Here is a 15,785-nt window from a genome sequence, read left to right on the forward strand (position 1 = left end):
TCTCGGGAGGCGCCACCTCAGTGCGCCCGCTGATAGCTGCCCTCTGGAGGGGGGAAAGAGGGTCTTATGGATCCCCCAGACATTCACTTGCAGGTGGGTGACCTCACTCACTGCACCCGCCTGCAAGGGGATCTCTAATCCACTTTAAAAGTGGAGGCGTATTGGTATTTCACTTGAATGCACTGCCCTGGAACAGGGAAAGTGTGCTATGGAGCAAACAGAGAAAGTGTGCCCAATACATAATAGAATTACCTTCTATCACATAGTTACATGCTGTTACACAACTATCAATCACACAATCATTGTACTTAATCTTCAGTTAGGGAAGCCTCCATTCCGACTCAGTAGACCCGTCTTTTTCGGTTTCGAGACACACATTGTTTCACATTAGATACACCCGATCTTATGTCGGGCCGCGTTCGTGAACCACTTTTCTCCACTCCGTCCCTGCTTTTCCGTAAATTTTTTAGGACATTAGATACCACGCCACTACCAACATTTTTTGCAAGTCTGGACAATTATGGTGCACCATAATATATTCGCGATGTCTAACGTTTTTGACAACTCGTCTTTCCTTAGCATCACGCAGAAAACATAGTCTGTTTTCCAGTACTATCGCACAGTATACGATTCGCTTCTGGAATGCCAAAACGCTTCTGGGTTAAATTTGAGCGTTACACTTTAAACTTGCATAAACACTCAGATAACCACATACGAGTCATCCACTCTTTCAGAGGTAAGCGAATAGATTCACACGAGCATTCTGGACATGAGATTTTCCTTTTACGCAAGATACTTAATCCTTTTTCGTATCATTGACAGAACGCTTACGGGTTACGGGTTACGATAACCCGGATTACTTTTTCTATGCATTGGGCAGAGTTAAATGTCCATTCATGATTGATTAACGTTATGATGCAATAACATATGACCACATCCATTGGATGCAAGCAACAAAAAAATTGAGAAATTGTGCTACCCAATAAAGAAAGAATTTTCTCAACAAATGGACTAAAGAGTATTTTCATGAACTATATTGTTATTGAGTTCATTAAGGTATGCACCTCTGGGATAGAGGTTCACATTAACTCACTTTCTAGATTCCATCCTCTTACTCAGGAGGATTAACCTGATTGCACCACCTACGGAATTAACATTGACAGCCATCTGTGCATAAAAATACGGAGGATGGCAAACTGAACACAACCTAAATCAGTATGTAATAGGGCCACTGGAGTGTTAACTCTGGGTGAAATAATGCAAGTCAAAATATTTTTGTATACTTCCATGCAAAATGACTAGGGGGGAAACAACCTTTACAACGCAACTTTTACAACGCACTACCATTACAACGAAACTTTTACAATGCAAGATCCATTACATTGCATGCCATTACAAAGCAACCATTACAACGCATGACACTACAACGCATACCACTACAACGCATGTCATTACAACGCAGTCATTACAACACATACCATTACAACGCATACCATCACAGCGCATAGTACCCTTACACTATCCAAAACTTACCCTACTGTTGCACCCCCTGGAGTTAGAATAGTAATTTTTACCCCAACACTATCCAACACTTACCCTACTGTTGCACCCCCTGGAGTTAGAATAGTAATTTTTACCCCTACACTATCCAACACTTACCCTACTGTTGCACCCCCTGGAGTTAGAATAGTAATTTTTACCCCTACACTATCCAATACTTACCATACATGCAATGTAATGGTATGCGTTGTAAAGGTAGTATGCGTTGTAATGGAATGCGTTGTAAAGGTAGTTTTTAGACAATTCGTTATAATGGCATGCGTTGTAATGGAATGCGTTGTAAAGGATTTTGCGTTGTAAAAAAATGTGTTGTAAAGGCATGCGTTGTAAAAGTATGCGTTATAATGTCATACATCTGACTGTAAATGTAAATGAGCTTATATAGCGCACAGCTACCCACAAAGGGTTTCCCGGCGCTTGCTTAGGGAACCCGTCCTGGTATTCCCCTGTGTGATAACCCCGGCAGGGTATCCACAAGGTGAAAGCCAGGCATCCCGCCGCGAGGGGACGTTGTGGAGATTAAGCAAGCTATTGCCCAGAGTCGCAGAGTGTGAACCCATGAGTTGAGAAGGCACCGGAGTGAGAATTATCGAGTCCATGGAATTTTTTGAGCCCAAGACCCACCGAGGCAGGGAATTGAACCCTGGTCCAGGGCCGATCTCAGGTTCCGGGTCTGCCGCCTCTAACCCCTGAGCCACACTTCTCCACTAATGTGTCATAGCCCAAAACTATCTGAAAAATTTCTTTTTTCACAAGCCTTCCCATTATACCTGTCTTATTCTCTGCCTCCTTTCTGATCTTCCTGTTCTTCTGGGTTCAGTACACCACAGCGCCATGAAACCGCCAGGTGAACGTGCGCTCTATAAATGCTTTAAACTAAAACTCAAACTCAAACCTTATCTGGTGTGATAACTGGAGAAAATATAATTCCAAGCTCGGAGACAGCAGCCCTCTGAGAATTGCTGCAGGAAAAGACTGAGGGTAGCAGTATTGTATTGTATTGTATATTGGATTTATATAGCGCTTATCACCCAGGGGTCTCTAAGCGCTTGCCTTGGGAACCCGTCCTGGCTTTTCCCTGTGAGATAGCCCCTACAGGGCATCCCGAAGGTGAAAGCCAGGCATCCCGCCGCGGGGGGCCGTTGTGGAGATTAAGCAAGCTTAATGCCCAGAGTTGCAGAGTGTGAACCCATGATTAGGTCAGGCACCGAAGCGAGAATTATCAAGTCCGTGGACATTTGAGCTCAAGACCCTGCTGCGTCGGGAATTGAACCCTGGTCCCGGGTCTGATCTCTGCCTCAGGGTCTGCCTGCTCTAACCAGTGAGCCACACTTCTCCATAATAGCCTAGCACCCATCCACTCACTACTGCAGTTGGGGGAGCAGTCATTTCTTTCTTTGGACAGGCAAAAGCATGCCTTTAATCAATGTTTTAAAAGCACTTTGACCCTGATTACGAGTTGGGTGGTAAATTCAGACCTGTGCATAAACCCATGTTTATGCACAGGTTGAAGTTACAAGGTATTATTTAATGCATCCTATATTTATGGGATGCACTAAATATTTCAATCTTTGTTAAATTTTGGCATGTCAAATCTGAGGAAATTTAACAGGGGAATACCATACAGTAATTATCATATCATGTGGATTTTCGTGCGTTAAACATGGTATTCCCCAGAAACTCGTAACAGGTGCTATTGATTACACCCGCTAAATAACAAACTCTGTGGTATTGTTATTTACCAGATGCAATAAATAGTACCTATACTTGTAATCAGGGCCTATCTGTCTACTTAGAGAAGGCAGTATATGTCTGCTTCTTTTTTGATGAAATGGTGAAAAACTGCAAGTTAAAACACCCAAAAAATCTGATTGCGAGCATTTATTTCCCATATCGGAGAAAAAACTCATAATGAGCAGACTTTGCAGTGGAGATACCAACCGATAAATTGAATTCAGGAACTACACTTTCTCCCTGCAAAGTCCGGCCAACTTGTAAAGAGGTTCCTCGGTGACAAGTGACACTCTGCAAATGGCCTAAAAATAAATACACAATTGATAAGGTTTTCAAACTATTTATGGAGCCCCCTCCTCTACTAGGGGAGGGACTTACAGGTTCATTACAAATTAACATTCAAAGTTTTAGTCATGGAAAGACCGACTGCACATAGACTCATCCAATAACCACCTATTCAATTAGCTTCCTAATTGAAAATTCTGGGCACAAAAACAATAAAATAAAAAATATATAAAATTGAACGGAAGTAATAAAAAATGTATTTTCCTTTTCATCCTCTTCCTAAAACCCATATCAGCACAAATGTGAATCAGGGGAATACCTTTTCAAGAATGTGGAATCAGACAACAGATCACCTGTATACCCAGTTGAGACTTGGGTGATGAATGTATGTAACAAAAACAACGTTTCACGGGTAATATTTGGCAGACCATTAATAAAACATGCACATTTTGTTGCAAAAATGAAAAACAGGGCTGCTCCAAGTGCTTGTGAAACATAAAATGAACAGCGTAAGTGACAAGTGACACAGCGAAGGACGTGTAAATTAAGGTCATCTTCAGGACCAGGTTACAATTTTGCTCGTGCTGATGTGGAAGTAATTCCAGGACGGGGAACAATGAATCTTGGAGATGGGATAGGGAATCCAAGAGTCAAGGTGAGCCACCAGCCAGAGTGTCATGAGTTATTTTCAAGGAGCTGGAGGGACTTCGAGTCTTGGTAAGACCTTAACTTACTACAGGTCGAAACGCCGTAGACCTCCCAGGGCAACTCTTGGCGCAACTCTCTGCTGCACAAAATTGTTAATTCATTACAATTTATTCTCTGTAAAAAAACACTTGTGAACCAAAAAGTATCTTGTAAATATTGTAGTTATTGTCTGCCCTGCGCCGTCCTTCGCTGTGTCACTTGTGCCGTGTATGTTTCATGAGTAAATTTATTGACTACTGCCCCTGCGACTGTATGTTGACTGTTGCTGGGAGGCTTCACATTAACAAACTGTTTGGGGTGCCCCACTGTGATTCTCATTGCATTGCATATTGAGCCATTGACGTCTGTTCTATTTTAATCCTTTTAACATTTGTATGACTTAGTATCCCTGAGGATTTTTAGTATTGTAAATACTTTTATTTTACTTGTATATCTGTAAATATGGCTTTTTATGGTTGCTAACCGATAATAAAAGCTGTTTGACTGACTGACTGTTTCATGAGCACTTATGGGCACACGTTTTTTCGGGTTACGCTCACATCCAATGTAAACAGTGCTGATCCTGTTCCTTTGTCCGTACCTGTCTTAAATACACAATGCTACTTGCATCTCTCTCGAACTCTTGGAGTTTTCCTGTTTTTCCTTTTTTGCAACTAAATGTGCATGTTTTATTAATGTTCTGCCAAATATTACCTTTTCAAGAATGTGAGCAGGACAGTGGCAGGTGAACTGTTACATATATCAGCCTGGCTGGAACAGAGTCAAAGGAAGCTGGCCATGCAGTATGCAAAGAAACCTTGTGACATACCTACCGCGCTGTACCCGTTTTGGTTGTGTGTGACACAAAATCTTCTCTGCCACTGCCTACGGTCTACCACTTGCATGAGTGTACCTGTGTGTGTACATGTGTTTGATGCTTTGTGTTGCCCATGCCTCTACAGTGTCTAACCCAGGGTGGTGTGGAGTGGCTGGATGGATTTAGGCCCAGATCCTTGTACTGGGGTGAATGTATGACATTGTTCTACATTCTGTCCATCAACTGTGTTTTTTGCAATTTTCACCCCGAGTGTGCTGGGTATACTCAGACGTGAGTCCCAGGCTCTCCGCACCACTGGAGTCAAGCTATCCAGGCTGAATGAAGGCTGATAGCCAGAAACCGGTCCTTGAATGCTTGATTCCGTCCTGGGAAAGACATGGCTTGGTAGTTCGGACTGGACTGTTCCCATGGGGCACAGGGTCAGAGCTGATTTGCATATAGCCAGTGTCTAACCCAGGGTGGTGTGGAGTGCAAAAAAACGATGGATTTAGGCCCAGATCCTTGTACTGGGGTGAATGTATGACATTGTTCTACATTCTGTCCATCAACTGTGTTTTTTGCAATTTTCACCCCGAGTGTGCTGGGTATACTCAGACGTGAGTCCCAGGCTCTCCGCACCACTGGAGTCAAGCTATCCAGGCTGAATGAAGGCTGATAGCCAGAAACCGGTCCTTGGATGCTTGATTCCGTCCTGGGAAAGACATGGCTTGGTAGTTCGGACTGGACTGTTCCCATGGGGCACAGGGTCAGAGCTGATTTGCATATAGCCAGTGTCTAACCCAGGGTGGTGTGGAGTGCAAAAAATCGATGGATTTAGGCCCAGATCCTTGTACTGGGGTGAATGTATGACATTGTTCTACATTCTGTCCACCAACTGTGTTTTTTGCAATTTTCATGCCTCTACTGTGCCCTCTTTTTGTTTGAGGAAGGCATGCACTGCACCATAACTAACAGTGATTTTCAGTGTGTGGGTGTGTGTGTCACTTGCACTGTAGATGCCCTTGTTATTTGTGCTGTTCTGTTGCCTCTAGTGTAACTAACATGGCTGAGGAAAGCTTAAACATTGTTTAGTGTCTATCCAGAACCTATGTGATGGTAGTCTAATCACTTGTGTGGCCGCAAAAGTGCTTTCCTGTGTAAAGCAATTCTGTGTAAATGTCGTGCGTTGAAGCCTGTAAACCAGCAATTTAGTGGCTTGGAAGTTCACCGGGCAGCTCTCCAGGGCCAATACAGGAAATGTGAGCCCTAAACAATGGAAAGACCTTTATTTCCGGCATTGTGCTGCCGCTGTGTGACGTGACCCTGCCTCAGAGACAGGTCTCACACTATCCCAATTCCCAGCTGGAAGGCAAAGACTGGAACACGCCTCTACAAATGAGTCAGAACTATGGAAATGGAAGCTACTATCACACTAGCGCAGAGGTCTTCAAACTTTTTGATGCCGAGACCCCTTTGTAAAACCTTTTTAGGCGTAAGGACCCCCTTCCGACAAAAGTTTCTAGAAACTGGTACTCCTCATCATCAACAACTATCAACAACCATAAATGCGCCTGTGAGACCTCATCACATACATACATACATCATTCGTCCACCCACACTTTCACACATCCATCCATCCATCCATCCTTCATCCATCCACCCTTTCATCCTTCCAACCATCTATCCTTCACCTGTTCACCCTTTCATCCTTCCATCCTTCCATCCATACATTAATCCTTCATCCATCCACCCTTTCATCCTTCCATCCATACAGCCATCCTTCATCCACCCACCCTTTCATCTATCCATCCATCCATCCTTCATACATGCAACCTTTTATCCATCCATACATCCATCCTTCATCCATCCACCCTTTCATCTTTCCATCCATCTATCCTTCACCCGTTCACCGTTTCATCCTTCCATCCATACATACATTAATCCTTCACCCGTTCACCCTTTCATCCTTCCATCCATACATTAATCCTTCATCCATCATCCATCATCCATCCACCATTTCATCCTTCCATCCATACAGCCATCCTTCATCCACCCACCCTTTCATCTATCCATCCATCCATTCACCCACCCACCTTTTCACACATCCATCCATCATTTATCCATGCAACCTTTTATCCATCCTTCATCTACCTTTTCATCAATCCATCCATCCTTCATTCGTCCACCCTTTTGTCCATACATCCTTCATCCATCCACCCTTTCATCCATCCATCCACTCATCATTCATCCACCCACTCATCATTCATCCACCCACCTTTTCACACATCCATTCATCCTTCATACATGCAACCTTTTATCCATCCATACATCCTTCATACATGCAACCTTTTATCCATCCATACATCCATCCTTCATCCACCTACCCTTTCATCCTTCCATCCATACATACATACATACATACTTCATCCATCCATCCATCCATCCTTCATCCATCCGCCCTTTCATCCTTACATCCATCCATCCATCCTCCGTCCACCCTTTCATCCTTCCATCCATACAGCCATCCACCCTTTCATCCATACATTCATCCTTCAACCATCCATACTTTCATCCTTCATCCATCCATACTTTCATCCTTCATCCATCCATCCACCCATCCACCCATCCATCCACCCATCCACCCATCCATCCATTCACCCACCTTTTCTGTGCCTCTCTCATGGGGGTTGGTCAGTATCTCTGTGTCGTCTTCCTTCTTCTTCCTCTCTCATGGGGGCATCTCTGTGCCTCCCTGCTGGGGGTGGGGGTGGGGGGTTGGCAGACAGGCTGTAACAACATCTCACCATGAAGAACAGACTATCGGGCATATTTCTCCTGCACAGGCACCAGGTATGAGGGCTCGTGGGACTTGAACCAATGAGGACCTTTCACGTGCTTTACTGGCGGGACCCACCGCTCCAGACGCGCAATGCCCTTTGAACTCAAAGGGCTACAGCCTCCTCCCCCAGCCACCCCACCCCTCCCAACCCCTCGTGTATGTGAGCCGGCTGAAACCGCTTCACTGGACACACACAAAGCCACACCCAAGTACTTCACAGGTCTTTAAAAGACCTTTTACTTGTTAATGAGGCTTTGATTTTTTTCACCCCTCTGTGTGAATTAGGCCTCCATCAGCCCAGCGCCACTAAGGCAAACTGACAGAATCTGTTCTGCGACCCCCTTCCCAGGACTCCACGACCCCCCTGGGGGTCGGGCCCCACAGATTGAAGACCTCTGCACTAGCGTGAGCAGCTCGGGGGCGCATCAACTTCCTGCTTTTGTCCCGGAGTTTAGAGATGGATGACGGACAGACGTGTCTGACTCGCCGTGAGTCACACACCATGGCTGGACCTAGAGTCTTCAGGGGTTAACGAGTCATCTCCCAACATTTCACAGCTCAGATTGCACAAACAGATCTTTACTGACACTAGGCTGACCAAATACACATATTTCTGCTACTTGCTCTTGACTTTGCCAGACAAGGAAACTGGTAGATAAAGAGGTAGGTTTACATGATAGGAACACAAAATGTGGTTAAGTGTGGAGTACTGAATCAGAACCCTCCTCGTTTTATGCCTGGTCGACATTTCACTTACTCCGGCATAACCTTGTGCAATTGCAGACATTTTTCATTATGCTTGTTACATGAAGTTCCCGAAATTATGCAATGAGACCGTGTCATGTAATTACACACTCTTCGTGTGGATGTTTTTTGCGCATGTCCAGAATGCAAGTGGTTGGTGTTTGCAGCTCTTATGTTTTTGCAGCATTATTTTATCACAAAATGCATCACACGGGTATGCATTTCACACTAAAATATAGCTCCAAATGCGGTTTTGAATCTCATGTAATTCTGTATAATGCTGCATTTTTTCGATAGTTTGCATAATTATGCAGAAGCAAATTACACAAATTTTGCACACCCCTAGATACTTGACACTTTAACTACAGTTCATATTTTCCCCAATGTATTACAAAAAGTGACAAAGAGTTAAACAATAATCCTCAGATATATTAAAAACTCTTAATCAAAATCATTATTTTACAACAGTTTAGGGAGCCTGAAACAGAAAAGCTTTATAAGACTAATAGCGTCATCCGTCGCCGACTTAAACCACATGAACGCCTCCAACAATTAACCCTCACTTTTGCCGTGTCTTCCCACAGACTGAGTGTGCCAACTATATCCGCTTGCTGCACCCCTTCAACCGGACACATCTACTGGCTTGTGGCACTGGTGCCTTCCACCCAGTCTGCGCCTTCGTCTACGTGGGGCATCGAGGAGAGGTAGGCAATCGCATACAAACAGAGGGATAAGAGTGTATAGAAAGTGTACAAGCCTACATTGATTGGTGCATCTGAGATAATTGAAAGGGGCAGGAGGGTATGGATGAATTACCTGAGGCAGCGGGAAAAGGTGTGGGAAGGTGCAAGGGAAGATATATGAAGATAAGGAAACAGGCACATGGCTCTTGTAAGAATATTGATACCAAGAAGCCAAACAACAAGAAAAGCACTTTCGAATTCAATTATTTGTGATGAGAGAATTGCTCATGGATCAGCATAAATAGGAAGAGAGAGGAATGTGCATGTAATTGTATTTCTATAGAGCTTACTACCCCTGACAAGGCGTTGAAGCGCTTTTTTGGTGAGCTACATACTACTCGTGCCAGGAGAAGATGGTAAGTTTGAAGGGATGGCTCTTTAATGTAGCAAATTACCTAACCTTCAAAATGTCTGTACATGAAGCCCACAGATGCAGCAAGAAACAGAAAAGGCCAGCTGTGTACTGACACTTGAAAAAGAACTACGGGCAGAGTTTACACCTTGGCTTAATCCATTAGGCTGCAAAAAACTCCTAACACTGAAGGAGGGGGACTACCACACAATAGTTATGAGCACTAACAAAGATCGCCCACCTACGATTACTGTTTTACCTGAGATGCGACCCATAAGTCAATGCCAGCTGAACTCAGGCCGATCAGTGATAAACGCACAAACACCCTTGGAGGAAAGTATGGGTTTTGCCCTCATTTTATCCTCAGAAGGGACATTGTCAATCTTCTGTAGATGACAGATCAAGTTTTTAAGCAGGTTCGGATGGAAGGCAATCAGTGATGTCCCTTGGCAGAGAGGCCACTATTTGAATCACCAGCTCAAGTTTCACATGCACAGGTACTATTTGGGCAGACGTTTCTCACGGATAGTCTGCTGTGACATCCTGCCTCCTTTGCTTGATTCTGGATTTACCTGTCTTTTTGGTCCTAATGCCAATGTACCAGTTTGGTTAATGGAAAAGGTAGGTCTTCAGCTTCTTGCGGAATTCAAGAAAAGAAGAAGAGGGTTTGATGTGGAGTTGAAGCCCATTCAAAGGTTTAGGAAATATGTAAGAGAACACCTGTCTTCCTGATATTATTCTGTATATGCGTGGGAAGTGTATGAGTAGGAACCCTGTAGAGTGACGGTGTCTGGAAGGTTGGTGGAAGGAGGAGTGACTGTTTAGATGAGGGGAGGCCTACATTATGTAGCAACTTGAATGTGTGTGTGAGGAATTTCTTTATGGGGAGCCAGTTGAGCTCCCTGAAGTGTGGTGTGATGTGAGTTGTGTGTGGAAGGTTGATAATGAATCTGGTTGCAGAGTTCTGGGTGGTTTGTAGTCTTTTAGTGAGTGCTTGGTGATCCCAGCATAGAGAGTATTATTGAGAGCTGCCAGCTTCAGGGTGGTCTTCCCTCCAACGTTTTGCCTTCTCCTCCATTTTTGCTGATTTCATTGTTGCTGGCCTTAGGACTCTGCACACTTTACCATTGTTAGCCAGTGCTAAAGTGCACGTCCTCACTCCTTAAGACATGCTAACATTGGCTTATCCCCAACTGGCATATTTAATGTATTTGTAAGTCCCTAGTAAAGTGGCACTGTATGTGCACAGGGCCTGTATATTTAATGCTACCAGTGGACCTGCAGCACTGATTGTGCTACCCAGTTAACTTGCTTTTTAAAGATGTCTCAACTCTGCCATTGCAGCCTGTGTGTAGTTCTAACCTGTCCTTTCAACCTGTCAAAATATACCTTTTGCCAGGCACAAACCTTCCTTTTTAATACACATCAGTCAACAAGTCATCCCTAAGGTATGTCCTGGTCAGCACAGAAGGCAGGGTACAATGTATTTAAAAGGTAGTACTTTTTACATGTCTTGGTAGTGAAAAACCTTACATTCGTTTTTCACTACAGCAAGACCTACCTCTCCCATGGAATAATATTGGAGTTACCTTATTTCATTTTATAACTGTAATTTCCAAATGGGTTCATGTTTGGTATCTCTGGAATCCATAATTTAATATCATAATTTAAGGTGAATTTTGATTTTAAATCACAGTTTTGAAAATGCCACTTGAATATATTTATTCTGAAAAATGTGGGCAACCCAATATGACCTTGTGGGCTTGAGTACCAAAGATTATCAGGTAAAAGGTGCCAACAAGTGGTTTTACTTCATAAACAATAATGCTTTTATGAATACTTAGGAGCTCTACTTTAGCATCATAAAATGTATTTTCAAAGACATGTTTTAAATTACCACATAGAAAAAATCAAAAGAACAGGGTGCATTTCTTATTTGTATCTTTATAGTGTATTATATACATTTATAAGAGTACAGAAGCTGCTTCAAGAACATTGATGACCGAAGTTTCACCTTAATATATAACATATTCTGCTAGTCAACAATGGAACACACCCATTTCTCTAAGATATCAAGAAAACTGGCCTATACATCATGCCTAGATTTCCTCCAATCACAATTATTGGACAACAGTTACATAGAAAATGGGTTGATGTGTCGACGTTTCGGTCATTCTTGTAATTAATGTATAAGACCATCTTCAGGACAAAACAATCTTTTGAAGATTAACAACACTTTCATGGGTAGATCCATGTGATCAAATTCATGGATATTATCAAGAAAAGATGAGTACTGTAAGTACCTTTGCAGCCGCCGCGTGTGTTGACGTGTGGTCCTTCACTTCATATGTAATAATGACTACATTTATGAATCAACAGCCCAGCACTGCGTCTTCTACCAGCGTTCAAGGAGTGCATGGTGCAATGGGAGCAAAACCAGTAATATCACTCCCTGTGCCGATGCATGACGCAAACCCCACTGATGTAACTTCCTGGACAGATGGATAGTGGGAAATGAAGTCCTTTTGCTAGGCTCTCTCTTTTAAATACAGTTTGTCAGGAAACTAGAGCTGTGGCTTGCTGTGCAGATGGATGATGGGAAATGCAGTGATGCCACTTCCTGTGCTGATGAATGACTGGAAAATCAGTGGTCAGTTACTGTGCAAATGGGTGATGGGGTGTGTGTAGAACGTAACTCGCCACAGGGATGTGGAGATCAGCTATTCACGCTTACACATAAAATAACTGCACTACTTGAGGGCCCATTGAAGCACTGCAGATGGTGGTGACTCTACAACACCCATTGACCTGCCTACATTGGCAGAAATCCATATGTCCCTTCCTGTCACCCAAGAGTACATTAGCAATGTTACTTCTGACTGTATGTCCTTAGGGTCCAGGTGGCTAAAGCTAGGTATCCGGGATTCTAACAACCATTTGAGCATCTCTCTGAAGCATTCCGTTCTGGAGATACTGATAAAGATTTGGTAGAGGAACCTTAAGCAAGGACTTCCCCCATTTGGCAGTAGTAACCAGTGAGTCCTGTCGGTGTTCTGGTTCCAAGGGTGCCACAGCCACTGAAAGCCTTTGACCTGTTGTTGATGAGATATGGGTGCCGTAAGCCAGTAAGAGAAAGTTAAATGTAAAGTCAACAGATGAAAACAGAAGAAAAAAAAAACTTCCCTGACACAGGCCCGCCGGCGCCGCTCTTGTTCTGCGAGTCCCCGCTGCAGCACAGGATCCCTGCTGCCAATCCTGATGCTGTTTTCATGTTTGAAAGCAGCATCAGGATTGGTCTGAGCTAAAAGAATTTGCGCTCCAGAGAGACTGGGAACCTGTGCTTTGCTGTCTCCAAAATAGCAATGCAGCTGGGATGGAGACAGCTCAGTGCGCATGCTGGTTTGGCCAGCCTGAGACGGCCAGCCAAACCGACTCTCCTGACTGCCTCCATGATGGCCCCGTCCCAAAGGCTAAAACTTGGAAAAATAAAATGATAATAAACCTATTTTATTATTGTTTTATTTTTCACTTTTGAGGCTGGTGGGGGCTGACGCTCCTACACCCTAGCGGAGGAACCGGCACTCCATTAGTGACTCTCTGAATATTAACTTGTGTCCAGTGTAGTCCATACCTCTAATATGGATCAAGATTCTCCTGTGACCATATTAACCAGATGCCTAAAATTAGAGGCACTGGGCAGTTTACTGTACGCCCCTTTATTTGTGGGTTGGCAGTCCACTTCACTTTGGATGGAGACATGTGTTTTGGGCACACAATTGCTGCAGCAGTAACTCAGACTCGCTGAGCCATCCTGCTTGTAGCTAGAGCTTCAGAGGGAACAGACACTAGCCCCGGCTGGATTATAGCACAAGGCATCCATTGTAGCAACTCACTGACTAGAATGAGCTTGATATCTGGTCCAGCTTCCGAGGTCACCCGAGGACAAGCTACTGAACTGTATTGGCAGACATTCCTACGTGCGTGGCTAAGTTCTTTCGTGCCTAAAATGCGGTTCTTGCTATCACCTTCTGCAGGGCTTTAAGTGGGATAAAATAAATGGGGTGTCTCTCAAAGGGGCGTGATGAGCTCCGGTAGTACCCGGCCGGCCGGTCCTCTTAATTTCCGTCTCCTTCTTTCTCTCGGTCTTTTCGTCACGACTTCCCCCTTCTTTTCCTTTGTCTCTCTTCCTCTTACTCCTTCAGAATCTCTCCACTATTCTCGGTTCCTCCCTTTCTTTCTGTCTCTCTCTCTCTTTCTTTTGTCTATCTTTTTCTCTCTCGCGCTCTCTTACCGTTCCTCCCCTCTTCCCTTCTTTATCTTTTTCGTGCTGTTTCTTCTCCTCTCCATTTACCCCTGCAATAGGATCTCCTCCTCGTCACTAAACTGAAAGAATTCAGAACTCACGGTGACCTTGTCTCCCTCGCGCCCTAACGCGCGTCCAGTAAATTAATTTGGTCTGTGATCTATAAAGTGGTCGTTTCTTCAAAATGTCACTGGTCGCCTGGACCTTGGCCTTTCGACTCCGGGCACCATCGCGCGCACAGAGATTTGCTTGTTGTGCCCAGAGGGGCGGCAGCTCAGAAGTCACCAGACACCGGGCTTGCCATGACCGTGGACGCTGGTCAGCAGCGCGCGCAATCTGTGGGCTCATCTGTCCAGTTGTGAAAAGGGGAGACCGCGAGTGACAGGAAATGTCGTCACCATTTCATTGCCAAGAGCACAAAGAAAGGGGCGAAGAATCTTTATTACACTGCGCTTCTGCCCTCCCTGATGTCTCATAGCTGCACGTTTATCTACCATTGACCTTTCACCTTTGGTTTGGTGACCTTCAACCTCGCTAATAAAAGCAGTGTCACAGGTCCCATTGAGCCCCAGCCACACACAGTGATGCTGGGAATAAATCCCCCCTCCACCCACCACCACCTGCTGCACCGCAGCTTGAAGCCTTGAAACCGAGGACGGACACATGTAGTTTTCCCGCTTAACAAACGTACGCCGCTGGAATGCTCATGGTGTGCTGGGAAATTGGTCGAAAACACGGTTTGATTATTATGATTCAGAGAAATGCAGGCTGGCAGGTATTGGCCACAAATTAATGCCTAAGATAAAGTAAGCAAAGAAAAAAGCTTCTAAGTAAATAAACAATTATTTTAGATGTTGTGACAGCTGAAGATTAGAGAGAGCGCGATTTGCGACTCAAGGGAGCGAAGCTTCTCAAACTCAGAGCATTAAAAACTCTTCCATAGATCCTGAGGGCCCGATTCACAGAACCAGGGCTCGAGTCGGGGTACCACATGGGTGGACGGCGTCCCCCCACTTATTTTACTGGGGGGAAGCCATCCCCCCTGCCAAACAGCTGGACTTCACTCTTTGGCCTCTCTGGGACGAGGAGCTCGGCAACTTTTGTGACGTCACTTCCTGTCGTGACGTCACTTCCGGTGACCGTGTCCCCCGCTTCTTTTTTTACCACTTGCGCCCTGCACAGAACTAATCTGAGACAAAATCCTAAACTTACTATTTTTGGTATTCACAGAAGACATTTAGTAGTATTAAAGTTAGGATTTTATCTTAAATTAGGATTTTGTCTTAAATTAGGATTTGTTTTAAATTAGGATTTGTCGTAAAACCAAAATTTAAGACAAACTTAAGTTTAACTTAAGACAAAATCCTAACTTTGCTCCTTGTCCCTGCACCAGACTCACCTATTCAGTTGCTAAACTGAAGGTGATAGTCCATAGGAGGGGTGAGAAGGCGAAGGAAAATGGTAGAAAGTGAATCAGAGGAAGGCTAAGGAAAGAAAAGATTTTATAGCCAACCTGAATCTAATGAACCAACGAAAACATTAGTTAAGGACACTCACATGGTCAGCTGTGTGCGCCCCTCTGAATCTTGGCGCCCGGACCTGGGCTCAGCTCGCCTATGCTAAAAGCCAGCCCTGACATCTTTTTCTTCCAACTTCTCTACATAACCTGTTTTCTTTTCACTTTACCTATTTCATCCTACTCGCTCCAATCTCCATCCTCC

General features: G+C 44.3%; 1 protein-coding gene across 2 annotated transcripts in view; it reads left to right on the plus strand.

The window, feature by feature from the left end:
- Positions 1–15,785, plus strand: part of SEMA3G (semaphorin 3G) — a 206,131-nt gene that overhangs the window by 156,759 nt on the left and 33,587 nt on the right. For both annotated transcript variants that reach the window (XM_086938733.1, XM_086938732.1), the window contains exon 4: positions 9,251–9,370. In XM_086938733.1, the coding sequence (XP_086794859.1) occupies positions 9,251–9,370 (120 nt within the window). The remainder of the gene's footprint in view (positions 1–9,250; positions 9,371–15,785) is intronic.

This window comes from Lissotriton vulgaris, chromosome 9 (genome assembly GCF_964263255.1).
Source record: "Lissotriton vulgaris chromosome 9, aLisVul1.2, whole genome shotgun sequence".
Lineage (NCBI taxonomy): Eukaryota > Metazoa > Chordata > Amphibia > Caudata > Salamandridae > Lissotriton > Lissotriton vulgaris.